Source organism: Callospermophilus lateralis, chromosome 3, assembly GCF_048772815.1.
Source record: "Callospermophilus lateralis isolate mCalLat2 chromosome 3, mCalLat2.hap1, whole genome shotgun sequence".
In the NCBI taxonomy this organism is placed as follows: domain Eukaryota; kingdom Metazoa; phylum Chordata; class Mammalia; order Rodentia; family Sciuridae; genus Callospermophilus; species Callospermophilus lateralis.
The window spans coordinates 135,274,791-135,302,498 of NC_135307.1; the positions used below are offsets into that span (position 1 = coordinate 135,274,791).

The window sequence follows — 27,708 nt, forward strand, 5'->3', positions numbered from 1 at the left end:
ATGTATCTAATGAACTTTAAATACCAGAGCAATTTGGTACATCATCTATTAAACACATGAACAAGTTCTTAAACAGTCAGTTTTACATGGCTCCTTTTTCTGTTTGAATTTATATTTCCATTCCAGTTATCCCACTGAATTTTATTATTATGTAATTTATTTTTATGCTTGAAAGCATTTTATTGGCCACTGTATTATAATTTACTGTGACAAAAATATGAAGATTTAAATTTAATTTTTAATGTCCAATGACCATAAGTTTCTAAATGTTAAGAGCTTCTTTTTGGATTCAGTATCATATAATTATTAGTAATACACAGAAATAGGCAATTGATCAAAATAATATTAATGTATAGCACAACTTTTGAGTAATATGAAACATAAGAAGTAAAATATTAATGGAGAAACATGTCATATTTTTTAATTACTCTATGAATTCATTAATGAATTTTATTTATTGTTAAATTAATGAATATTCAGCATCAATTTCATCCTTGTTTTCATTTTTGTAGATGTAAGAACTAAGAAATGTTCACAATAACCAGATTGGAAAGGAAGGGTTTTTTTTTTTTTTTAATTGAAATGAGACTTGATTTCTTTGTAGTAGTACCTACTTATTTGACTAAAATCATGTATTGGTCTCTTATTAAACATTATTTTTAATCTTTCTGCTGATAATTCTTTTAGGTTTGCTCCCCCTTTGGTAGTTCCAAATGAATCAAAGATTACTTGACTTGCAAAAATATTTGTTTCCCAGTCACTAGAGACACTCATTTTCAACTCCTGCATCAATATTTCATAGTGTTCCTTCCTTTTTACTCTGTAGGTTTTCACTCCTGAGGTTTAGAAAAAGTGATAAATTTATATTCCCCTCTGAGAGTGCTGTGTGTGTGTGGAGTCAGGGGAGGTGGTAATTGGGCAGAGTAATTGCTTGACCATAGGGGGTTCTAAGTTCAATTTTAGGAAAAGAAAATCCATATGAGAGTCAAGGATCTGCAGAATCCCTCAAAACAACCTTGCCTGAATATTTGCTGGGGAGAGTTCATGTATCTCCAAGTTCTGCAGACCCTGGTTAAAAACCATTCCTGTGGGCGCTGTGCTCCATCTCTCACATATTATGCAGAATGGGAATTCTAGGCTTTATCCCTTGGAACCATGGCTCTTCCTCTAGGATGTGGGAAAATAATATGAGATATGTATATAAAGTATACTTCAACACTGTTGGTGTAGCTCAGTGGTAGAGCACTTGCCTAGCATCTAGCATCCCCAGCAATGAAAAACAAAAACAAAAACAAAACAAAACAAACACAAAACCAGTGCATTTCCTAATGACAATATGGAAGGACTGGAAAAGCTTTGGCATTGTCATGCCAACGGAGTCCTTCTTATACAGCCATACAAGGAATGAATGAACAACAGTGAGAGAAGTCAAGCACAGAGCAGGTAAATGAATCTAAATCCATATTTCCTTGTGTAGAAATCAATGAAAGTAGAAACTAGGAAAAAAACAAAGTTGTTTCCTTTAGGATGAGGATGAGATGAATAGGAGGAAATTAGATCTTGCTTGAAAATACATTGTTTTGTGCTTTTGACTTTGAAACAATGCATTATTTATTTTTTTTACAGGCGTATCAAGCAATGATAAATCAAATCAAAAATAAAAATTTTAAAATTCCAAAACTAAAAAGGAAGATGAAACAAAAAAGACGAATTGTGTATTAAGTTGTTGGCTTCACTGTGTACAAAGGAATTATTTCAAATGACTTTAAGATAAACTGCTTTCTGTATGTCCTAGTAGGATATCTTTTTTGCAAGGGAGTACTGGGGATTGAACTCTGGGGCACTTGACCACCAAGCCACATCCCCAGCTCTATTTTGTATTTTGTTTAGAGATAAGATCTCACTGAGTAGTTTAGCACCTTGCTGGATTTGAACTGCCTGGGCCTCCTGAGCTGCTGGGATTACAGGCATGCACCACTCTGCCTGGCCCAGTAGGATATCTTGAGGACAGAAAAATCTACAAAGTGTATAGATATTTTTTAGTAATCATATTGCCAGTAATAATATTTTAACTTATGCTGAAATTCTCTTTATGTTACTTGGAGATGTGCCAGTATATTAGGAAAAAACAAATAGGTTACCAATGTTATAAAAATCATGATTTTTGAAAATCAAAGTATAAATATAAAATCAAAGAAATTAAGTAAAAGCTATATTATTCTAAATTTCAAAAAGTAAATATAAACTCATTTTGCAATTTCTCTTAAGAAAATTTTTTTTCCTAGCTTCCTTTCCTACCTATACATTCCCACTCTAGCAACCTGGAAATAATGACCATCCCAGTCACAATGAGCACTACGGATCCTCATTGTGGTCTCTAAATTCCATTGCCAAGAAAAGCATTCAGGGGTTCTCAGAGAAATGACTGATTCAAATATCAGGGCAGAAAATGTCTAAGATGCCTAGATCATTCTTTCAAATCAGATAACAAAGATGCTATCAAAGACAACAGGGGTTATGTGAGACGACACAGGCATTAACTTTAAGAGTCTTCCATGGCCAGAGATGGGACACCAGACATCAAAAATAATAACTACAATAGAATAAAACACTTCGTGTATGTGTGTGTGTGTGTGTGTGTGTTAAAAAATTAAATAAAAAATAAAATAAAACTTTTATTGGTTACTTTAGGAAAATTCTAGGGAATGAATTCATTATTCTAAGAAGTAGTAAATAAAGAGAAAAAAAAATGAGTGTTATCTTGCCTGTCCTGGTAAACTGTTATCAGTATAAATAAATAGCTGATGAAGGAAAGTTTTATTTATAAAAGATTTTCAGCTAATATACGCAGAGGGAATGCTATATTTAGAATGTCACCTTTTTGTAACTACTAATGAAATAATGGGTTTGGGCAATGATCATCATGGGTGCTAAAATCATTAGGTGAATTATGATCACACTATATCCACTGATCAGGCTTAACATCACAAAAAAGTAATACAGACATGTTGTTTTAGTCAAATTAGTCAAATTTTCACTGCTGTAACCAAAAGGCCTGAAAAAGACAACTTAGAGGAGAAAAAGTTTATTGTGGCTCATGGTTTCAGACATTTAATTTACAGTCAGCTGATTCCATAGCTGTGGGCCTGAGGAGAGACAGAATATCATGGAGGAAGGTGGTGGCAGAGGAAAGCAGGACATGGCAACTATGAAAGAGAGAGGGGGGGGGGGGAGAGAGAGAGAGAGAGAGAGAGAGAGAGAGAGAGAGAGAGAGAGAGAGAGAGAATATATTTCACTTACCAGGGACAAAATATAAACCCCCAAAATACAGCCCCAGTGACCTACTTTCTTCAGCTACATCTTACCTGCCTGCAATTATCACCCAGTCAATCCATATCAAAGAATTAATCCACTGCTTATTTTAAAACTCTCTTAATTTAATCATTTTCTTCTAAACATTCGTGCATTGTGTCACATATGAGTTTCACCTCATATCTAAACTATAACATATCCTTTACCTCTATTGTGTTGTAGTAGAAAGCACACAATAGCATTTATAATCTGATCATGACTCCAGATACCTGGTCAGGTGTAATCAATCATATTTGATATTAGGGAATTATTAAGATTTTGGTAACACTAAAACAAAAATTATCTCTTCAATTAAAAAATTATAGCTTCCAATCCTGATATTCCTTTGAGTCTAATTCAGAGGTCATAAACTTCTTCTGTAAAGGACCAGATAGTACATATTCATAACATTAATATGCTTTTATTTGCAACATTCAACTTGGCCTATGTGGTGTGAAAATAGCTTTAAACAATAAGGAAATGGATGAACATTGACTGTGTACTATAAAACCTTTTTGTGTGTGTGTATGCACTGGGAATTTAACCCAGGGGCAATTTACCACTGACCTTCCCAGCCTTTTTTTTTTTTTTACTTTTATTTTGAAACAAGGTCTCACTGTTGCTTAGGGCCTCACTAAGATGCTGAGTTTGGTCTTGAGCTTGTGATCCTCCTGTCTCAGCTGTAAAACTTTATTTACAATAGCAGGAGATGGGTCATAGTTTGATGACCTCTGGTCTAATTTCATTGGGCTTAGTTAGGGTACAGTCTAAGAATCTGCATTTTAAACAAGCATACCAGGCACATATAATTGGATGAATTATCCTAGGAGCCAATTACAGTTACCAGTCGTATTTTCAGATAAGAAAATTGAATCCCAGACAGGACAAATATTTTGCCCAAGGATCTGTAGCTAGAAGGTAGCAGAAGTGTGTTTATAGAGGAAAATTCTGGCATAGGCTTCTCTCTGTCATAGGCACTATCCAGGAAGATGTTAATGAGAAACAGGCAAAGGAGGCTGGGACAGTAGAGGGGGAGAGAGAAGGGAGCTTTGCTTGCATAGTGCACTAGCTCAAGCAGTCTTCTTTAGAACAAGGGAGAAGGCAGACAAGGAGAAGGGCAGAAACATGCATAGAGAGCCCAGCAAATAAAAAGGTTGTGTTGGGAGCATAATATCCATTTCCTGATATATAGGTCTGAAATCTGGTGTTGTCAGATTTAACATATACAAATATAGAATGCCTGGTTAAATTTGAACTTCAGACAAAAAAAAAATACATAAGTATATCCCATGCAATATTTGGGACATACTTATACTAAAAACTATTTGTTGTTTATCTGAAATTCAAATTTAAGTAGACATCATGTATCTAATCTGGCAGACTAACTGAAGCAGGAAGCAAATTTGTCAAAAGTGTTTAGTAAAATATCAGTAGGCAAGAGGTCAAGGACACTCCCTTCTCAAGGGACAATGAGTACCCACTCACACAGAAGGTCCAGTGGTCTCAGAAACTGGTTTTCCGGATCTGACTAGATTTTTGAAGAACTTGTATGACCTTCCCCTACAATTTCTTGATTTGTGGTTGACCTTTGAATAGGCCTCTTAAAGCCTGAGTTGATTAGATGCCTCTGGTGTCCATACATGGGATCTGGACATAAAAGCAATTTTATGGAGATAGAGACTCCCTTGTTCTGTTCCAGGTTGGCTCCCAATATGGCTGGACTGGTCATTTTTCTGAGAAACAGACTTAATAATGCAGCAAATGGGGTTGCATTCTGGAATTAATATGCCTGGTAATTCAAAGGAGCAAAGACCCTAATGAATCCTGGCTAGACTCGGTGACAAAAACAGAGAGGAGAGCTTGTGCCAAGATTGTATAATCCTTTAATTCCTCCAAACAGACATCTAAACAACCTGAGCATCCTGACCCTCTAGCACTAACAAAGTGTCTCTTGAGCAGAAGTCCCTCCCAGAGTTTTGTATCTCTTGTCCTCATTGGGATTGTGTGTGAGGTTGGAACAATTGGAAGAGGGTGTTGGAAGGTATCCTTCAAGGTAGGCATGGGGGTCTTTCCTATTGCAACTCAAAGCCCTGCTTCTCTCCAAGTGCTTATTTTATTGCTAGAATTATTCCTGAGCCTTTTAATTTACGCTTCCTGTTTCAAGGCTAACCTTAAGATCCTTAAGGTATCTCAGATCATTGGTTAACATTTCTTATTCAATGCTTAGAAAAGGTGCCTTATTTTCTTTTTTTTTTTTCTGTCAAACAGGGATGTAGAGGTGTCTATAGGAGAATGTGGTATGAATAAGGAATGCAGTATGCAGTGTCCAGTACTCATTATTAATTAACTCATATTGTTCTTATTACAAAGACTGATTTTTGGCTAACTTATGTCTGGTTTGGTTTTATCATGGGGATATTTGTCAATAACTTTTATAAGAAATGTTTGAACATTACCTTTCCCAGACTGGGTTTCTTCATGAGGGAGAATGATGGAGGTCACCTTGGAGGGAAAGCAGCACTGAATTTTACATGAAATAAGAAAACTCTAGGAAATGAGAGTTGTTATGCTGCCATATATTATGTAAAGAAACACTCAATGAGCAGTTACTGTATTTTGTGGGTATGCCTTTGCACTTCATGGGTTTTGCAACCTAATATCACCTTAGGCAGGACTGTTGTTTAACTCCCATTTTGAAGATAAGGAAATTGGAGTTCAAAGAGGTTAAGTGCTTGTCAAAAGTCAGATCAAAATCCAGGGCTTTGAACTTCCAATTTATTGCTGTTTTTGTGGTATCACAGACCTCTTGAAATATTTTAGTTCATTCCTGGAAGAGTGCAGTATAAACTTTACCCACATTGCTGGTGCTGCTTGGTGAGAATCTTTATCAAGATTCCCCTGTGACCAGTTAATACCCTTCTAATACTTTCCTGTCCAAACATTTAAGCTCATCACAGTTTATACCCAGTACACTTGAATTTCTCATTTTTGTAAACTTATAGATTTCAATTTGTAATACATCTTTTGGATTGTAAATAAAAATCATCAAATGACACATACACCAGCATCATTTTGGAGGACTCCATTATTCACAATTGTCCATCAAGGGTAATGTTCCTATATTTCTGACTGCTACTTTTTTCTTTAATGAAGAAATCAGATGCAATAAACCATTCTATAATATTCTATCAAAAATAACATTTTTTTAAAAAAAACTTATCTTTTGATGTAGAACTTAAAGTTGGTTTACTGGTTTCTGTTTATTCATGTTATTATTTCCTTTTATTGTTTTTAAAATTTCAAATGTAATACATGATCATCATGACATTCCTAACAGTACAGAAATACAGACAGTGAAATCTGGAATGTTTCCTTTGGTCTCTACTCATTCTCACTTCCATCTCTAGAGGAAACCACCAGTTCACTAGTTTGCAGGACCTTTTTCTATGTGTTTGCCAAGTTTCATGGTACTATATATTTGCTTGTGTATGCATATATCCATTTTTATAGGAATGAGAATGCTCAAATATATTTTTTAGCAACTTGCATTTTCATTTGATATATCTGGACATACTTACATCTCAGTACACATAGCTCTGCTATTTCCTTTTTGATCATTGAATATACCTTTAGTGAACACTATTATCTGCCCTTTGAAACAACAAAATAAATGTCTTCAATTAAATATTAGCACCTACAAGAGCAAATGTTTTTCCTAAGACACCTACAAATGAATTGCTGGTCAAAGGCACTTGTACCTTTAGTGTGAACAGATTCTAAAAGAATTTGCTCTCAGAAAAGGTGTCCCAATCTTGCCAGTGGCACTGGAGACTAATTCCTCTATCCCTCAAGCACCAGATAACATACATCCTTTTCCATTTTTCTCAAATGACATTCAGAAATGTGTCTCTTGTTGTTTTAATTGGCATCTCCTCATACATTTGTGGCTATTGGTAGTTGTCTGGTGGATCATCTGTTTGTCTCTTTTACTCTTCTTTCTGTTGGTTGTGTTTGCTAACTAATTTGAAGGAGTACTTTGTATTATATATATTTTTTTTAAATTCCTTGTTTGTTACATAATTGCAAATATTTTATCTCATTTGTCTTTTAACTATGATTATTTTGTCTTGTGTCATGCAAATGTATTTAATTTAATAAGCTATATTGCAAAATATTATCCTGTATGGCTTCTTGAACATATATGTCTTATGTAGGAAGGCCTTCCACTCCTGAGGTTATACAAATACTTTTGTAAGTTTTCTTCTAATATTATTATTGTTTTGTTTTTATGTTTAGCTCTTTAATCCATCTGGAAATGATTTTTGTATATGGTGTGAGGTAGGTATCTAAGTGTATTTTCTTAATGAATAGTTCATTGTCCCAACACTTTAATTACTAACCCATCATTTCATATATTAAACTCCAATATTTACATATGGGTCTGCCTCTAGACTCTCGAGTTTGTTCCATTAATAAATTTGTCTATCCCTATGCCAAACTACAATGTGTTCATTACATAGTTCAATAAAATATTTTGCTCATAGAGCAAATCTCCATCATTGTTCTAATTTTAACAAGTTTTTATCATGTATTTACTACTCTAGATGAATTTGGATTCATGTTGTTGATTTCCATAAACCATTCCATTGGGGTTTTTATCTACATTGTTTTGAACTTTTAGACTACTTTGAGGGAGGAATGAAACGTTTGTGATATTGAGTCTTCTTTTTGAAGGAATTATAAAAAATTTCATTTATTTAGGTCTTTTCTGTTTTTTTCAACACTTTTATTTAAATAGAATTGTATATTTTCTGCTAAGGATTATGTCTCAGGGTTTTAAATATTTTGTTGCTATTGTACAAATAATTTTATTTTCCAGTGCATTTTGAAGTCATTGCTACTGACATGTGTTATCCTTTTATATCTGGATAATTTATTAAGTCTATAATACTTTTAATTGCTTCTAAGGTTTTATCAGTTAGTATGATATTTAGTATGCTGAATAAAGGAAGTTATATTCTATTACTAAGGGATTAGGGCTTTTAATCATAAAAGGGCATTGGAAAATTTTGGCATCTTCTCAAAGGATGTTTTTTTTTCTTTTATTTTCCATTTAGTAAATTAAACCAGATTTCTTAATGTTAATGCATTCTTGCATTTCTGTTATAAACATTCTTCAATTATAGTGTGGGATTTCTGTGATTTGCTGCTGATTTGATGTGTCATTCAGATTTGAAGACTATTCATAACAGAGATAGTTCTATACATACATAGATTAAAAATCTGTATTTATGTATTTAAGGTTACATGTTAAGCTTGACTGATTTTGTTATCAGAAATATTCAAGCCAAAGGCAAAAAAAAAAAGCAAGGGAAAAAAAAAAGAAATATTCAAGCCACAGAAGTGGTTTGAGAACATTTCTGTCATTTTTTTGCTTTGGAAAAATATAAATAAGATAGAAAATGTTAGTAGAACTCAATCATACAATCATAAAACCATCTGAACCTATGATTTTTTTATGTATAGAGTTTTTACTAGAATTACAATGGTTTTTATATTCATGTTTTCTACATTTCATTAATGTTTTCTAGTAAACCAATCACTGAATCTTTATTTTCAAATTATTGTTGTATTTCAAATTATCTCCTCTGTATCCCTTATTAACCTTGCCATACGTTTATATAACTTTTGAAAGAACTAGCAATTGACTGTGCAGACCAAGTCTGCTCTTTTCCCCTTTTTGGTTATTTGTTTTACTCTGTTTTGTTTGATATCAATTGATCCATATTCATTTTATTTTGGCTTTACTATTTAGTGCCTTTTACTTCTCCTACATTTGTTTTTAGGGCTCTCTGTCCTTTACCTTGAATTCTTATTTAGTTTAGTTATATTTTAACTATTTTTAAAATAGTGTTTAGATGCTATATTATCCCCTCCAAATTACTTTCACTATATTCCACAGAATTTAATGAATAGGACGTTAGTTAATATTATAATATATAGTTTTAAATTTTATTTTTATGTTTTCTTTATTATGTTTTTAATTGCCCAAAGAGAACCATTTAAAAAATTAAACTTCTGTTGTTAATTTCTATTTTGTTTTATTTGATGAAGAAAATGTTTTTTGTTTTTATTCTTTATCTTTTTCTCTTAGAATTTCAGATTTTCTTTGAGGCTTATTATGTGGTTGGTTTCTATAAATATTTTAATTTAAGGTAATTATTTTTAAGGAGTCTGGATGACGTAAACAATCACACAACATATTTATCCATCACAACTCATTATTCATATTTAAAAAAAAGTCTTTTCATCTATATTGTCATTTTGATATTTTAATTTGTGAAAGAAGTGTTTTAATTTTCCATTATAATGATAGGTTTGTTAGTTTTGGTTTATAGCTCAATTTTACTTTATATATATATGTGTGTGTGTGTGTGTGTGTGTGTGTATGTATGTATACTGTATACACACACACATATTTTATTTAGTGTTGCTATGTTAATTGGAGCATAGTATTCATGATTACCAAAATAATAAATTTTTCCATCTTTAAATATGATATTAAGTATTAAGTATACTGCAAATATGATACAAACTACTTTTTTTCCAACTTATTCCTGACATTTGGAAGTCTATTTTATATACACATGAGAAACAAAATGTATAAAAATACAAAATGTATAAAATAATCAATAAAAGTAATATTACTGGTCATATATATGTATATACGTATACACAAAAGTATATGTGTTTGTACTTGCATATATAGGCATATATAATATATGTCTATATATTTGTGTATATGCATATATAGGTTGATTATATTTTCCTTTTATTGCTTGTATTTTTTCTTTTATTTTTAGTATTTTTTGCGATTTTATTTTAGATATGATTTTTCTAAATAACATGAATCCTGATTTTTTTTAACCCTTAATTTTTCTCTCACTTAAGAGGTATTATAACCTGTTTTTACTTATTGTCTACAGTAATAATTCTAAACCTCTTTTTTATTTTGTGGTCTAACTATTGCTATTCCTCTTTCTGTAGTTTTTTTGGTATTGATTAAAGATTTTGGTTCTGTTTTCTTGAAAATGGTTAGGAAGTTAGGTGTATACTTCAACTGTTGATCAGTATCTGTAGGCTTTTCCCCTCCTTTCTAAATAATAAACTTAGAAATTCAGGAGCTAATTGTGGTTTTACCTACGAGATGCCTGTGGACTACATTGTGCCCTCCCCCCACTGGCCAACAAGGCTAACTTGATGTCTGCAAATACTTGTTACTAGGCAGCTTGCTCAGGGACTCTGCAGATTTTCCTTTATCAGGCTTTTAATTTTTTTCTGTATATACTCTTTTATGCATTTATGGTTGAAATTACATGGAAATTTCATTCCAGATAGATGTTCGTAGTAACAGTGGTGGTACTATTAGCATTATTGGTATTATTATTTACTTTTTCTCTATTTTATAGAAAGCCCTTATTAGTGTAGTATTACCTTTTACTACCAAATTAGCAACTGTTACTTGAATTTAAGCTGCATTCTTGTAGCTTATTTGCTCTGTATTATTTGTAATGTTCCAAGTCATTGTTTATCTTGGATTCTTTTCTCTTTTTTTTTTCCAAATATATCTTCAATTAATTTCTGCTTTATTAATGAAGGGTTGTGTGTAGTAAAATTTCTGTCTTTGCTTGTTTGAAACAAATATCTTCAGTTGTTTTTAAAATAGATATAGACCTTTCTTGATTATAAAATCCCAGGTTGAAAACAACTGTTCTGCAAACCCTTATTATCTGTTATCTTCTAAAATACTTCAAGTGGGATAAGGCAAACATGACTTCGCTTTAGAGAAACAAGATTGCCCATCTCCCAAATCATTCTTTAAATGTTCATTATTATTATTCCTCTAGCTCATCCACCTCAGAAATAAAAACTTTCAGTTAATCGTTTACCAGAACATTTATAAAGAACTCTTTTTTTTTTATCAATAGTAAGCACTTTTGCATCAACAAATTCCATGTATCTGCCCAATGTTCCAATTTTTCAATCTGTATTTAATAATGATGCAGTTACTTCCTGAGTTTTAAAACATGTTGTGAATTTTCTTCCACTGCTGTTAATATTCTCAACCTGCTGGGGAACGTGGCTCTCCCTGACATCCTTTTAAGGAAAAAAATACCCTGAATGTTGGCTCTTGTTAGTGGCTTTCTGTTGCCCTCAGATCAGTAAATTCACAAATGGCTGATAGTCTTCTTAGGCTGCATTAAAGACTGTCTTCCTTATTGACTTTTGAGATATTATTAAAAACTGTCATTATTTCCCTCTGTCCACCTGATATCTTATTAGTATATGGTTTTTCCATGCTCTTGGAACTTCCCTGTCCCTTGGCTTGAAATCCCAAAATGTGGTAAGAAATTTAGGATTGACAGGTAGGAGCTAGTCATGGTTTTACCTATGAGATGCCCGTGGACTACATTGTGCCCTCCCCACATTGGCCAACAAGGCTAACTTGATGTCTGCAAATACTTGATACTGGGCAGCTTGCTCAGGGACTCTGCAGACTTTCCTCTAGAAGATATTAAGATTTTTATGGTAGCACTGGATTCTGAAACCTTCTCTCTCACTTCAGATCACCTTGTGGTCTTTCTTCACACTTAGTATCAAGGAAACTACCTTCTTCAGGTGTTATTTCTTACTGCTACTCTAGCTGCCTCTAGTGTTTTAGTCTCAGATGTCAGTGTCTCCACTCACCCTCTGATACAAGTTGCATCAAGTAGTAGCCATCTTAGAATATGATGCATGGAAGAGATTGTATCTTCACATGAAGCTTACAGACAGACGTGACTGATTCTGGTCATCTGGTCACTCTCTGTGCCTCTGTCTTGACCCTTTTTAGGTGGGAGGACACACTATGCTCCCCATCCGCTGGATGCCCCCTGAAAGCATCATGTACCGGAAGTTCACTACAGAGAGTGATGTGTGGAGCTTCGGGGTGATCCTTTGGGAGATCTTCACCTATGGAAAACAGCCATGGTTTCAGCTCTCAAACACAGAGGTAAAAAGGGGGGCACACAGGAATCTTGATTGGGAGAAAGATTGTAGCTCAGGCCAGGAATTGGCCATAGTATACAATACATCAGCTGGGATTTGGAGTCAGCAGAATGGATATAGACATATAGCAGAGGGGGAAGCTTGCTGAGTGTGTTGGTACATGCCTGTAATCCCAGTGATTCAGGAAGCTGAGGCAGGAGGACCGCAAGTTCAAAGCCAGCCTCAGCAATTTACCAAAGCCCTAAGCAACTTGGTGAGACTCTTTTCATTTTCTTAAAATGAAAAATAAAATTGGGCTCAGGATATGGCTCAGTGGTTAAGCCCTGGTACTTGAAAAGAAAAAGGGAGTGGGATTTAGAGTGGGGAAAAATTGTAGCCATAAGAAATATAGTATTATTGTCAAAAGGGCATGAAATCAGATGTCTAAATAGAGATAAAAGTCATGGTTTTATTTGTTCTGCTACAGTTAAAAATCACAAGTGTTTCACCAAGACAGGAAAGGAAAACAAAGAACAACGATGAGTTTTTTAATTGTGCCATCTTGTGGAAATACCTACTACTGGGTATGCCCAAGGAATCTGGGTCCCCAAGGGTTTTAGGCACACCAGCCCCAACGATGTATAAGATGACAAACTGAGAAAGTCAAGTGCATATAATGGAGAGAGTGCTGTGTGAATTTCTAGGAATAAAATAAGTCATAACAGTAAGCATAATAATAAACACACAATATTTTTATAATTTTAATTTAAATAACAATAAAAATGCAAGTGAATGAATTTTAATAATAGCTCACATTTAGCACTAGGCACTTTCCTAAGCACTTTAGCTGTAGTAATTTAATAATTTTCACAAAAACACTTGTTGAGATTCAGGACTAAGGAAGGGGGATTGTTTGGAATCCTGGAGTAGACAGCCTTGGAGGTGAGAACCCCAGGAGCAGGGACAGAGCCTGGGCTGTGGTCACAGGACCCTTCTACTTCCAAACCTGTCAGGATGCTTCTCAGTTGACTGCAGACCACAGCCATGTTGCCTGTGGGGGATTCAGTATAGTTCATAGACCTGAAGGGGATTTGTCTCCCAACCCAGCTCACTTATAATACATTGCAATTCTTTTTATAGTCTTCTGTTTTCTGGGAAAATGTAAACATTAGGACCTTTTAGTATTGAAATCTTATTTTATATTCAAGACAGTTTCTTTCTTCTTGAAAGCTATATTCATCTGTGCTCTCCTATGTCCTGACCACTTAATTAAGTGAATTTCAAAGACTGAAAAGAAGGCATTTCTCTAAATTTGTAATATCTTACTATTCAGAAGCTCAGTGGGGCCTGATCACATTTCCCAAAGTAGGACAAAACACTGTATAACCTTTTAAAATAAGTTTTTTTAAAAATATGTCATATTCTTTATGGTGCTTTAAAAAAATGTTTCCCTTGGGGGGAGCACACATGAAAACTTTTAGGTGCTTGTGCTCAGCATGCACCTGAACACAGCTTCCATGTAGTTTGGTAGCCAGAGAAAAGAGAGGCTCTGGATGAAGGTATTGTTGGTCTTAGCAGAAAACTTGTCCTGGGTAACTGAGCGGTTCATAGTAGCTAACAGGGTGTTTGTGGTGTCTTCTAAGACTGCCTGGTGAGGCAGTGGCCTTGAAGGCAGGTTTCCTGTCTCAGCCCCCTCCCAGCTTCCACCCACCACAGCAGCCAGGCACTGGCAGTTACTGATAATGGAGAGACACTACTGAGTGCTTTTGATGTTAGCATCAGCAACTGCTGTAGCAGTTTCAACTGGATTCTTTTTCATGGAAGTGAAGGTTACAGGAAGTGGAAATGGGGCTCTACTACCAGAAGGAAATTTAATCAGTGGCGGCATAAGAATGAGCCTTGTGAACTGTTGCAGTCTCCAGGGTGAATAGGACCAGGAGGATTCTGACACAATGATGGTTTGACAGCCCATTCCAGGTCAAAGTGACCTGAGACAAAACCCAGGACAAGACCCTGTTAAGCAGCATGGGAAGATATCAAAGAAAAAATAAAGCAGTTCTCTAGCCCAATTGACTACAGGGGAACAGGGGCAGAGAAGGGAAACAGCACTTGTTCAGCACTTGCTACTGAGTTAGAGATTATTCTGTGTATTTTTATCATACCACCAATCTTCAAATGTGGAAACTGAGGTTCAGGGTAAGTAACTTGCTCAAAGCTACATGGTGGTGGAGTGAGAGACAAGTTAGAATTAACCTTCAAACTAGAAGATGAAACTTTGAGAATGCACGTCATCAGCATTAGTGAAGAAGTGTCTGGATTGGGAATGTAGCTCAGTGGTAGAGCACTTGCCTAGCATATGTGAGTCCCTGGGTTTGATCTCTAGCACCACAAAGGAAAAAAAAATGTCTTTGAGGAATGGGAAATGAACTGCAAATTATAGACAGTTCTAAAGTGGCCTGCTGAGGTTGGTCCAGCCATGCATTATTTGTTTTCTTCCCACTTCTCTATATGGCCACTGCCTCAGTATGTAGAGCCATCCAGTCCCTTTTCTTAATCTCATTTGTCCTTAATATAACACTCTTAGGAGGTTGTCAAGGCAGATATGTATTTCCTACTTTACATTCAAGAATGATCAAATCCCTTGGGGTGAACTGACCTGCATTGCTACCCAACAGATAGTGGTGAATCAGTCAGACCTAGCATTAAAGACATTAAAAGACACAAGGTACATGGGTGCACGCAAAAGAGAAGGGAGGTTGGGCCTCGCTTAGATAGGAACGTACATTCAGAGGCAAGTGTGGTGATATACACAGAGGCTTTGACCAAGAGGAGAGTTGGCCAAGAAGCTAAGGGAAAGGTAGGCCCGCAGGGGCCAGGAATGCAGAGTGCTTTTAAGTGATTTCAATGTTATACAGGCTCAAAAAAGGGAAAGGACAGGTCAGAAGTCAATCTCATCAAGCAAGCCAAAAATGAACCCAACTCAGTCAATTCAGATGAAATTCAAGACTGCTCAGGAAGAATTAAGTAAAAGGGAATGTGGATGTGGAGAGTCAATGTCCAGGTGGACCTGGCCCAAGAGGAAGAGTATAAAGGACAGGAATGGGTTCCACCATCCTGCTGTCCTTTGTGCCCCTGTCCAGCCCATACACAGAGAGATGAAAAAAATCAGCCTAGCCTTGTGTGCACCTGGGCTTTCCACTGAAGCTGAGCTATGATGTCCTTGCCTTTTGCTGGGTAGAAGCCACAGGGCCAAGGCTGGGCTTTGGATATAACTTCATTTTTCTCCTCACTCTTTTAGGTCATTGAGTGCATTACCCAAGGTCGTGTCTTGGAGAGGCCCCGAGTGTGCCCCAAAGAGGTGTATGACATCATGCTGGGGTGCTGGCAGAGGGAACCACAGCAGCGGCTGAACATCAAGGAGATCTACAAAATCCTCCATGCTTTGGGGAAGGCCACCCCAATCTACCTGGACATTCTCGGCTAGTGGTGGCTGGTGGTCAAGAATTCATACTCTGTTGCCTCCTCTCTCCCTGCCTCACATCTCCCTTTACCACCTCACAACTCCTTTCTTCCATCCTTGACTGAAGCAAACATCTTCATATAAACTCAAGTGCCTGCTACACATACAACACTGAAAAAAGAAAAAAAAAGAGAGAAAAAGAAAGAGGAAAGAAGAAAGAATGAAAAAAATCTTGTAAGGCAGTTTGGCGTATATATATATATTTATATATCTAATTATCTATCTATATCTACAGAGAAATAAATACCTTCTCTAATACTGAGAGAAGCTGCTGATACAGAAAACTATAAAGACTTCAAACAACTCAGAAAATCTTAAGTATTATTGACGCAAATGAAAATTCCCTTGACTTAAGCTGTGGCCAGGGCTTCTTCAGCTCTGGCTTTCTGGAGCAGGAGACCTGGACCAAGTAGAAAGACAATCTTCACTTTGGGATGGGAGGAGCCAGGGTGGAATCAATTACTGCTGCACATGCGTGTTACTCCTGTAACTCAGTACAGTCGCATGCGCAGACTACAACTGTGCTCAGCAAGGAAATGACACTGGAAGACCGGGGCCCTCAAGTTGGCCCTGCCCTTTACCTCCATGCCCTAACCCCCTTTCCTCCACTTCAGGACAGTTTTCTGATTTGTCCATTCTACAAAGTATAGTCCTAATGCTTTTGGGAATCAATGATGGCGCCTACGGGTAAACACTGAACACACACCTCCCCCACAAAACCACTCAAGAGCAGACCGCATCCAACCTGGATGTAAAGCATGCTCAAGTTCTTTCCTAGATTTGAAAGGGATGTGTCATTCTATCTTCTGAACTTAAAGAACTGGACTTTCTGGACTTAACCACGGAAGAAAAAAAAAATATATATATATATATACATAACAGCTGAAATCTGAACCCTGACAAGGCACTGCCACTCATCTTTCTATCACTGGAAAGACTCCTTGACCCCACATCCGGGTTTCAGGGCTCTTGGGCAGTTTTGCAGATTAGGAAACAAGTTCCCTGTGTTGTCTGCTAATGTAGACACAGCAGGCTGCAGGGTTCCAATAGCCAGAGACTTAGTTGCTTACAGGCCATTTTTAGGTGTGTCCCCAGGGTCCTCTCTGTTTCTCCTCTTGCCTTCCTAGCTCCTAAAGCCCAACTCGTGGTCCCTTCACTAAATCCTGGGTGAACCCCACTACCAGGGAAGGAATCCAGGTTTAGTGAGAGCCTGGGGCAGTGCTGTGTTCAGGGAGGCCAGGCAGTGGCCTGGGCAAGAGCCAGCAGGGAAGAATCCACTTGGCACCTGCACTGGGTCCTTGGCATGCTCCTCACGTTTCCAGCCCCTGGAAGGATTGATGCATCTGCCTTTGAGCTGTTGTGAAAAGGCAAGGACTGAGAAATCGCTTTTGTGGGCTGGGGGTGAGGGGAGGGGCTGAAGCTTCTCTGGGAGGTGTCCAGTGAGTGGCCGATGCCACAAGCTTGGCATCTTAATGAGGACTGGGCTCTGACCAGGGAGGGAAAAAGAAGCAACTGGACTGGGGCCAGCTCCCTGTGCCCCAGTACCAGGGGAACCACTGCCTTCCAGGCTGCTGCCAAGGACTGCAACAGAGCAGATCTCTGGGCCTCTCTGACACATGACAACAAAATGCCAGTAGAAGTCAACAGCCTAGCTGCACAGAGCCCTCCTGCTGGGGAGGAGGGAATGTACCCCTCTGGGGAAATCTGGCCTCTTCGCCTCGTCCCAAGCACAGAGCTACCTAATGGACTGACTGTTTCCTGACTGAAGCCTCCTGGGAGCCTCTGACTTGTCCTTTTCCTTGCCCACTGAAGGGACTATATGCAACCTGGACACCCTGGTCAGCTGAAGGCAGCTGAAGTGTGGGCATCCTTGGTGGGGGTTGAGGACCGAATGATGTGTTTGCAGCTTTGCTTCTTTTTTTTAGATCCACAAATGTTTTTATTCAAATAGAAAAGAGCTGTGCTCAGATTGTAGCCACGGTTGGGATTCAGGGATCAGTAAGGCTGCTCAGCTGGACTGGGAAAAGGACTCAGTAATTTGGGAGTTCAGTATACGTCTTCTTGCTGTGCGGTGTGTGCCTAGTCCCTGAGGACTTTGGGGAAAAGTTCTTTGGATTGACCACCTTAAGAGAATCTTTTGTTATCCTATAGCAATTACTTCTCTGTTCTACTAATTGCTCCACGTGAGGCCCTTGGTCAATGCTGGGGCTGTGAATGATGGATGGAACTGCACAGCTTGGATTTGATTGGGGTAACCAAGGGAAAGATGTCTAGGGAGGGAATGACCTGGGGGTGGGGGGCCTAGGGGAAAGTATCTTCTGGTGAGAAGGGATGTTCCAAGGCTCCTCTTGCTGCTCTTTTCCCTTATCCTTCCCCAAACAGACACAGGATGGCTTTGATCATCTGGGTTGTGTGTTTCTAGAGCCTCATAGTCACTGATTGGGTGAGAAGAAGGGGGAAAGGAAATGGGTTGGCTGGTGGACAATGAGGGGTGCGCTAGAGTTTTAACTCAGTGCGCTGCATCGTGGCCAAGTGAAAGAAGCCAATTCCTTGGAGAACAAGGAGCATGGAAGGATACCAAACTTGTCAGCTTGCTCTTGTCTTAGTCCACAGGCCTCCACATTGGCACTGGGGTTATTTGCTTGCTGTGTCCCCCATAAATATCTTCCGGATGGGAGATTACAAGAGAGAGAGTACTGGAGATGGGGACTTAGGAAGACTCACTACCCTGCTGTCCTCTCTGTGTGGAGTATACTTTACATGTTAACCTTGACAGGTTAAAAAAGGGAAGAAAATATTGAGAGTAAAGGAGGCAGAGCATAGGGCTATGGAAACTGGGCACTCTGGGAACCTAGGAATGTGCAGAGTGCGTTTTTTTTTTTCCTCCTGTACTGAGGCAAAACAAATAAGACTCAGTTTACTGTGTCTTCAAATTCAGGGGTACCCTGGCTAATCTGCAACCCCCTTCTAGCTCTGAATTCTTCAATTCTAACAGTGTCTAATTGCTGGGTCACTTTTTCTCAGCATCATTCTGGAATCCTGGGCCTCCTGGGTCTCCTGGGCCTCTTGGGCCTTGCATAGTGGAGTGGAGTTGCTGCTGAGGATGCTCTTGGCTTGGGCTGGGTGGATTTCTAGAAGGAAGCCTCTCTTTTTTTGCACTCCTGTCACAACAAGTGAGAGTCTGAAGTTTTTCTGAGACTACTCTAGACTGGGGGGAAACATTTGGTTTCCTTCCCTATCCTAGCCTTCTACCTAGTAGAAAAGCAGTATTGAAGGTCTATTTATTTATTTATTTATTTTGGAAGAGCCTAATGTGGTTAAAGGAGTCTTGAAACGACAACCCGTCAGCCAATATCGCCTCTCTTGTCTACTCCATCCTCCTCTCCCATACCCAAATATACACTTGAAAAGACCATGCCAGATCAACTCTGTCAACTTAGCTTGAAGCCAGCTTCTTTGTAACTCTTGCTGAATGTTCCAGGGAGCCCAGGCTGATCACCCTGCAGTGCCATCCTTAACCTGGTCCCCCCTGGACTGAGTGAAAGTGACTTGCTGTTGGTGGTCCACTTTGGAACAGGGTGCCATGGCCAAGGGTCCACTCAAGAACCGAATGCTGCTCTCTAGATCTTGGAACTGTGAGTGGACCTTGGGGGTCACTAAGTCTCCTCAAGTCAACAGACAAAGGACTTGGTGCTTCCTCTATCAGCAAATCATGCACATGTTATCCCTGGAAAGAGGCTCCCCACTGGAGGTAAAGGGTCCCTAGTCCTTCTGTGTTCAGGTTGAACATTGATGTTCTTCCCTGGTGATACCTACTTTGCGGAATACACTAGTGCAAGTATTTCTGGTGCTAAACACTACAGAAACCAACACCAACAGAAGAGTCGTCAGTCAGTTTCTGGGGCCGGGTGAGACTTCACGTAGAAGAGACAGTCAGTCAATCATGCCAAGAGTGTACAGAATACATCAGGAAAGACCTGGCTTTGTTCTTAGTTTCCCAGGAGACTTTGGTTAAATCAGCTGATTTCTCAGATTACCAAATTTTCCATCTGAGACCTTTAAGAAATTGGAATATATATTTTTAGGGTTCATTTCAATTTTTTTTAAAAATGTGGTTCCATTTGCTTTTGCTTTTTCAAGCTTGTTTGTCAGGAATAAGAGAGAGGAAAAGAAATAATAAAGAAAGTGAAGGTTATGAAGGGAGAGAAATAAAAGTCACCAGTAGCAAGAAATTGATTATAGAAGGCAAATAGAAAAGGTTTAATGACTGGTAGGTTTGAGGGACGTTGGCTGGGAGAGCCAGGCTTACAAGCCATGACCCAATATTTGTACTCTACCAAGGAGGCCACCTTGCACCTGATACACCTATTTCCACTCCACACTGGCACACCCAAAGTTGACAGAAACTATTCTAAGATATGAAGATAGTCCTGCCTACCTTTCATTTATCCACTAGCAATCTGAACTCATGAGTCAAAAAACAAGAGGTTTTTATCTTTAAATGCTAATTGTAAAGGATTAAGATGCAGGAAAGAGGGTTGGATTGAAGTCTCAGACTCTTTACCCAAGTCCTTTTTCATTCAGGAATGAACTACTGGCTTCCTTGCTCTCCTTTTCTGAACCAAACAATAGTATGGTCTTCACTCTGAGATTTAGTCAGTACAATGAAAAATCTTGAAATCTGGGATCCTTCCAGTGCTTTTCTGAGAGTCTGGAGCATAGAAATGTCTATAGATGATTATTGAATAGGCCCATATGCCAGCAATCCAGAAAGCTGCCTTGAGATGCCTCTGAGATGTCTATTGTCTGCTTTGGTTAGGAACCAACTGCTAGAATACTCAATGGTGTTTGTCTTAGAACAAAAAACAACACCTTTAGTCTAGACATTGAGTGCTATAGTCATTGTGGTTTTGGTTCCTTGAGTTCTGCTGCCTCTTTGAGTCCAAATAAATTCTTTCAGCCAATGCTTAATACGTTCTAACGGGAAATTCCAAACTTTTGCATCAGTATTAAAACATCAAGATAGGCTTCGAAAAATCTTTCAATTGCTTGAAAACTCCCGGAGTATCTTCTTAAGGGACATAGAGGCATATATGCATTGTGTGCTTGTATCTATGTATTGGATTAGAATGCCTTCAAAGAAGGCCTACCTGGAGTCAGAAACTGATTCTAATTTGGGGTTCTCTTTGCATCTTATATTTTTTAGGAATGAGAAATTCAAAGATTGACTGGCATCAGAGTCATTCAAAAAGGTTCTGTTGGGAAGTCTGTCATCTTGTAAAGTTTGATCATTTTCTTGTTAAGTTTGATCATTTGGTGCTCCCTGAATTAAATTATGTTGACAGTAACATTCTGAGCATCTGAAAATCATTCTCTCCTGGTTGTCTGATGGATCACCACAAAGGAACTGTTTCTACTGCATCTTGATTGGGAGTTGGTAGTGACATCACCAACTCTGCAGATGACAGGACAGAGAGACTGAGATGTTGATAACTGATCATTCTGAAAAGCATTGCTGCCATGTTGGGTATGGTGAATATTTATGTGACTGCACTGAGTGTTAGGACTTTTTGCTCTGCCCTGGGAACCTGAATCTTGGCTTCTGTTTGTCTGGTGCTTTCTCCCCAAACACAGGTTTTTTTTTTGACTGTCTATAGATTGTTTATACTTTGCCACTTTGTGTCCCAAGTCTCAGTGAGCCAATGTAAACACTTTTCTGTGAGCTCTGTGGAGATTGAAGGCTTCTTCAGAGTACTTGAAATTCTTGATCAAAGTATTGAGATTCAGATTTCCCATCCTCTCAGTGAACTACTAGATTCCAAGTTTTAAACAAGGCCTGGTTTTACATTTACTATAGGAGATGATGTCTTAAGTCAGTGAGCTGGGCTCTCTCCCGTTCATAAAGAGTTGGGATGATAACTTCTCTTAATGTTCTGATCACCCAGGAATCCATTGCTTTGTGTGCAGCACCGTGGTCCAAACTCACAGTTTGTAAGAGATACTTCCGACTGACAAAGCTAGAGGTTTCTAATAGAACACACATTAGGATAACACAGACAAGGAAAGGCCTATTGAGCATCTGCTCTGAGAAACATGTAGACACCTGGTCTTGCTTTTTCATTTTGCATTAATAAGAGAATTCGTTTTCTTTTAATTTGAGGCAATCAGAAATTGATACATCCTATCTTCAAGGACAAAGGTAGGTTAAGAGCTCAGACAACTATTGTGTATTCTGATATTCTTTTGGATGCAGCATTCACTAAACCCAATGAAAAATATGAATTTTCAGTCCTAAATCTGATAATTATGCTTTCATTTAAGAGGAGTTCATGGAAGTCACCTTTAAAAATCTGGTTCAATAGTACGACATATTCACTTCTTTTTCTTGGAGATATGTCCATATTGTATCTGCATTCAACAGCCACCTGATATTTACCCAGTCCCTGAGGACCCACCTCTGGGATGAAAAAATAAACCTGGTCTGGGTGATTTGATTTCTGCTGTCCGCAGTACAGAAGTGAATTTCAGTAGAGATTTTCTTTCATTTTTCTTTTTGCTTTTTCATTTTCTTTTAGTTCTTATCCTCCTGTTTCTATGGGACAGACAATCCAGCTTCTCAAACTCTGTAAAAGTCTTAATACGAGGTGAATCCCAGGACCACAAACAGTTTGGACTTCAAACCGTGAGAAAATTGGCGCCGAATGATTCGGCACACAAAGCAGAAAACTTCCATTTCCTTCAGGCAGGATGGAATTGACTGTTATATTAAGACTTCTGAAGGAGCCCTGCCCTGGAGTAATTTCAGTGCTGTCAGACAATGTTGACATCTAGATTAACCTCTGTGCAGTGAAATTTACTGCAAAACTCATTGAGATGCATGTGGCCTGTCTCTGTAAATCCCATCTGGAGCCCTTGGTGGCCCACCCTCAGCAACCACCCCCCCTCTTCCCCACCCACCACTCTCACAATCCATGAACTTCTAGCCTCCAGGAGAGGGGAGCCACAGCTGGGGTCAACCCCAAGAGAGGGAGCTTTGACCTTTTTCTGACCATGGTGCTGAGCCAGGCTTTAGTGCTTGGTCAGTGATTGTCATCATATGGGTTTTCCCCTGAGGGGACTGCACATCAAGGCATGAAAACCACTCCTCGGATGACAAACAGTTTTGCAGCATATCTTAATGCTGCACAAAGTGATGAAATGATTTATAAAGAATTAGTGTGACCTAAGTTGGTTAGCTTTGCTCTGGATCCCCCAATCCTTCAGGGCTTCAAGGTTTGAATGCAACAAGGTCATGACCACAGCCAGGTGTGAGAGAGTGGATACTGATGGACAAAGGCCTTGTCCTCTTGTCAGGGGTTTCCTTTGGCCCTTGCAGGAAAGGCAGCCTCAACTCCTTTTTTTCCTGTGTGGCAGAGGATGCAGCTATCCTGTAAGCGCTAACCTGTGTTTTCTCTTTAAGGGGTGGTGGGCTCTAGAATGAATAAAACCCCTTCTAATTCACTGTGTGATGCCATATTAAGGTGCAGCAGCCAGATGAAACTTCAAAGCTGAGATCATGACTTCTCTGCAAACATAGGCCTTTACTAACATCAAAAATTCTGAGAAAAGGCCTTCAGCTTATCGTCAGCCACCTTCAAACTCAGTGAAGTTGCTCAACATGATCACAGACAATTTTGAAAATTTACCTGAGGATTTTAGAACAGTTTACCCAAAAGTCTGGAGAACACATTTCTCTGAAGTTTTTCTTCTTCTGATTCTCTTTCAAATTACGTTTCCAACTTTGCTGCGTGTTTTCAATCTAACAAGAATCTCCTCATATATTCTTAGATATTTCTTTAGAAGAATTGAAAATTTCCAGCTAAGTACATTGTGTTTATTGACTGGGAAAATAGATTTCGGGACTAAGTCATTTAGCAATCGTAAGAGGCAGTCTTGGCTGTTTAAAAGCAATTATCTGAGTTGTGTTTTGTATTAGATTCTCAAACTCACATAGTACAAACTACATTCATCTTTTTAATTATTTATATTATGATACTTGTTTACATGTATATGTACACGTTTATGCACACAAATACTTCAGTGATTCTTTTGGTATTCAAACCACAATGTCCCATGTGTGTTGCTTCCATTGATCTCTGTGTGCATGCATGTGCAAATAAATGTGCACCACCTGTGAGGTTTCTTAAGCCTAACTGCAACTCTCCTTATCCTTTATTATCAATTCAGAGCCTTTCACTTTCTGCACTTTGGATTGTTTGCAAAGCTAGATTTTTTTTTTTTTTGAGACAAATTCCTGATTTTCTCAAAATCTTTGTATTTAAAAGCAGGACTACTTTCATTTATTTATTTATTCTTTTCAGAAACAAAAACCAAACAGCCTTGATTCAGATTTGATTTAATTCATTTTCTGGGTAGGAAAAGGGTGATGAATTTCTGCCTGCATAATAACTATGAAGTGCAAAAATAAACGCCCATCAGTTTTAGCTGATTGGCGGACCTGACTTTGGGCTAAAATAGTTAACTCAGATAGAAAATTCAAATATTCCAGTTGAATTACAATGTGAAGAGAAAGGGTAAGTGTGGGGCACAGGAAGAGCACTGGGCTAGGAGCAAGCGGGCTGGATTGGGTGTTGCTGGGTGAGGTAGCTGTGCATATATCACCAATTTTGTGGAGCACAGTGGGAATGTCCTTAGTTGAAAGCGGGCAGCTAGCAGCTAGTTGCAGGCCTATGCTGTTTCTCTGATTGCAGTGAGGGGGCAAACCAGTCTTTTTCTTATCCTGTGCCTGGATTACTTAGCAATGAAGTATATCACATCAAGGTTCCACCTAGAACAAATTTCCAAATATCTCCACTCTGAAGACAGTCATTTTTGTCTTATGTTCATTTTATTTCTTGCACTTCTCCCTTTTTGCAGCTCTTTCTTTCCTTGTCCCTTTCTAAATTATGGACTCTTTCTGTCCTTCCCTTGCTCCCCACACAACCCTTTAGGGGTCCTATCTCTGAAAACCCTAGCAGTTCATTTTCTTCTTCCCTAATGTGAGCATCACCCAGGCTTGTGATTTAGCCTTGTTTTCTGCAGTAGGAAGCAAGTGTGTTCTCCAGCCATCCATCAGTCTCTTTCCAGCTCTATGGACCAAGTTATTAGCTCCTCATTAATACCTCATCAGTTGTTTTGCACAAGACTCTGGGACAGCAATGTTATTATTATGCCGTAGTCTATATTTTTGAATTCAGCCCATCCTTTTGGCTTGGTTAGGAAAGGCACATCTTCCCACAATAATTTTTCTTCAAATTTCTCTCTTGTTTTCTGACTGTTGAATATTCTGATAAATGACAAACCATGGTTTTCATTTTTTTTCTAGGCTTCTAAAAGTGTGAGTCTCTTATATCTCTGTGGATTAAGAGCTCCACATGTCAGCCAAGTGGTTATCTATTTAATGGAGTGGATATAATATTGACACACGGATGTGGAGCAGCATCCAAATCTTAATAGGTTTTTTCCTTCAATTAGATGAGATATTTACTGTGATAGTACCAGAAAGTTTTATACTGTCAGAATGGAATCGAACTTAAAATGCTAGAGAACAATGAGGTAGGAGACATCACCAGAAGAGCTGGGAGACGAGACCTTTTGTTCCCCAAATCATTATGCATCAATTGATGCTTCAATTCTGCCCCTTCAATGACTCTGAAAACCAAAAATCCCATTTACTATTCAAAACATATTTACCATGACTGATCTAACCCTTATTTATGAAAATACCATTTCCCTCTTTTAACTCTGGGTGTAATTTAATTTTATTTCTTTTTCTTGTCCCTACTAATATTTTCAATGAGATTTCTATTTTTTCCATTTTTTTATTTCCTTAGGAAAGACTTGGGGGTCTATTTGAAATGCTGTCGATGATGACATGCCAGATTGAAAGTGGTGGGGTGGGTAAGGGGACCAGGAGGCAGACATCTTGTGAGTTCTTATTTCTCTCTGAGTGATTGTGGAAAAGTCCTGCCTCCTCTGTGCCTCAGTTTCTTAATCTACACACAAAAAAGCAGTACTAATAACCTTCTGCCGGTCACAGAGGGTTATTATGAGCCCTAGATGAGATCCTGGCTGTCAAGGAACTCTGTGAGCTGTCCATGGCCTCACAGACAGAGCTTGCCCCTTGGGTGGCTAAGTGTGGCACCGTCCTGCTGGGTGCTAAGCTCGGAGCCACTTTTGAAGTGTGTTGTATATTGAGGTGCACCCTCCTGAAATCCCTCCTGGCATCTGGTTTGTAGAGGTTTTGTCATTAGCATTTTCCCCTTTGAATTATTATTTAGCATCTGGTGACAGAAACTGCCTTTAAAAAAGAAATTCCAAGTAGACATGGATATTTTATTAATTTGTCTCTGTTGTTGAAAAGAAACTGTTCATAGATTTTTATTTTCAGGCTTTTAATACCAAACATTTTGTAGTAAAATGGCACCTCTTTTTCCTTTTAACTCCTCAACACTTGTTTTTGCTTTGTTTTTTCCCCCAACACAATGCTTTGGAGCATAATTGTATGAAGCTTCCTCTATCAATTGGATAGTGAGGCTAATATGGAATGATGATGACTTTGAAGCATTCTAAGGCCAGTGGCTCATACATGGTGAAGGACCTTAAGTGGAAAGAGCTGCTCCAGCGAAGACCTAATGCCAGACCACCCTTCTAATAGCCCTGAGTGTAACAAATAGGTGTGAGTAGGATTCCCACAGAGGACCATATCCAACTGAGAATAAAACCCTAGCTAATAAATCCCGAGGCTGGATTGCTGAGATTATAACCGTGATGTCATTCACAGCCCCTAAAATAAATCCCAGGTGTTTGTGACACCACCCACTATTTTAAGTACCTTGCAATGGTAACTACTTGGCACGTTAAATTTTTCAAATGCTATTTACCTTCAAGTTCCAACTAATCAGGTGTAATTTATCTGACAAAATGCTGTGTACATTTTTTTTCTCCTTAAAGGATTTTGACCACTGAAAGAGAAATCAGAATAAACCTGAGTCTCCAAAATCCTAAGGAATTCATAAATGTTTCACTCAAATTCCTCCTATCTCAGCTTCTCTTTTCTGTCTTGGACTCCATGTTTGTTTTTTCTAGACAGGAAAGCAACACCTCTGTTCTGGACCTCTGCCTGGGTGATTTTCCCCTGCAGTTAGTTGTCCTGCTGGCAGATAGTATTCCAACTACCTTTGAAATGAGAATCCAAATTGGGTTATGTTTTTAAATTATGTGTGAGATGAAGAAGGCAAGCCAGTTCAGTGTGATGCTTCATAATTCATTCTGATAATCTTGAAGTGATGAGCTTCTTCAGAGCAGTGTTAAGGGCTGCCCTGAACAAGCTGTTTTACTGTGTAACTTCCAAGAGACAAGACTGATTAGTTAAGGATCCCAGTGGTATCAGCTGAGCAATAGCTCACTGGATATGGAAAGTTTGATCTAATATTTTGTAGGAACAATGGAACCTATTTTAGTGCTGTTTTCTGAAAGCATAGCCTTTGGTGTGTGTGGGGGTACTGGGATAGTTCCTTTCCAAGGCTAAGGAAGATTGATTATAATTCACATCTAAAAGCAAAGTCTCCCTGAAGCCCACTGGAGCTGAAGGCAATTCCAAAATGACCTGTGTCATTTTTCTGATACCCTACTGCATCAAAAACCTTCTTGATTATGTGTATAGGCCACAGTGGGTTAGCTCAAGGGAATTCTTGAATAAAAATAAAGAGAAAGCAAGTTAGGGCAAGAAAATTCTCACTTTGAGTGTGAGAAGAAACAGCAGTGCTGTT

The 27,708-nt window shown here is 38.3% G+C and overlaps 1 protein-coding gene across 3 annotated transcripts in view; it reads left to right on the forward strand.

The window, feature by feature from the left end:
- The window catches only part of Ntrk3 (neurotrophic receptor tyrosine kinase 3), a 374,486-nt gene extending 356,331 nt beyond the window's left edge, over positions 1-18,155 (forward strand). For 2 of the 3 annotated variants that reach the window (XM_076851378.2, XM_076851377.2), the window contains exons 17-19: positions 7,648-7,689; positions 12,245-12,403; positions 15,677-18,155. In XM_076851378.2, coding sequence (XP_076707493.1) covers positions 7,648-7,689; positions 12,245-12,403; positions 15,677-15,862 — 387 coding nt within the window. In that variant the 3' untranslated portion in view covers positions 15,863-18,155. The remainder of the gene's footprint in view (positions 1-7,647; positions 7,690-12,244; positions 12,404-15,676) is intronic. The other variant, XM_076851379.2, reaches the window with a different exon arrangement.
- Positions 18,156-27,708: the final 9,553 nt, after the last annotated feature.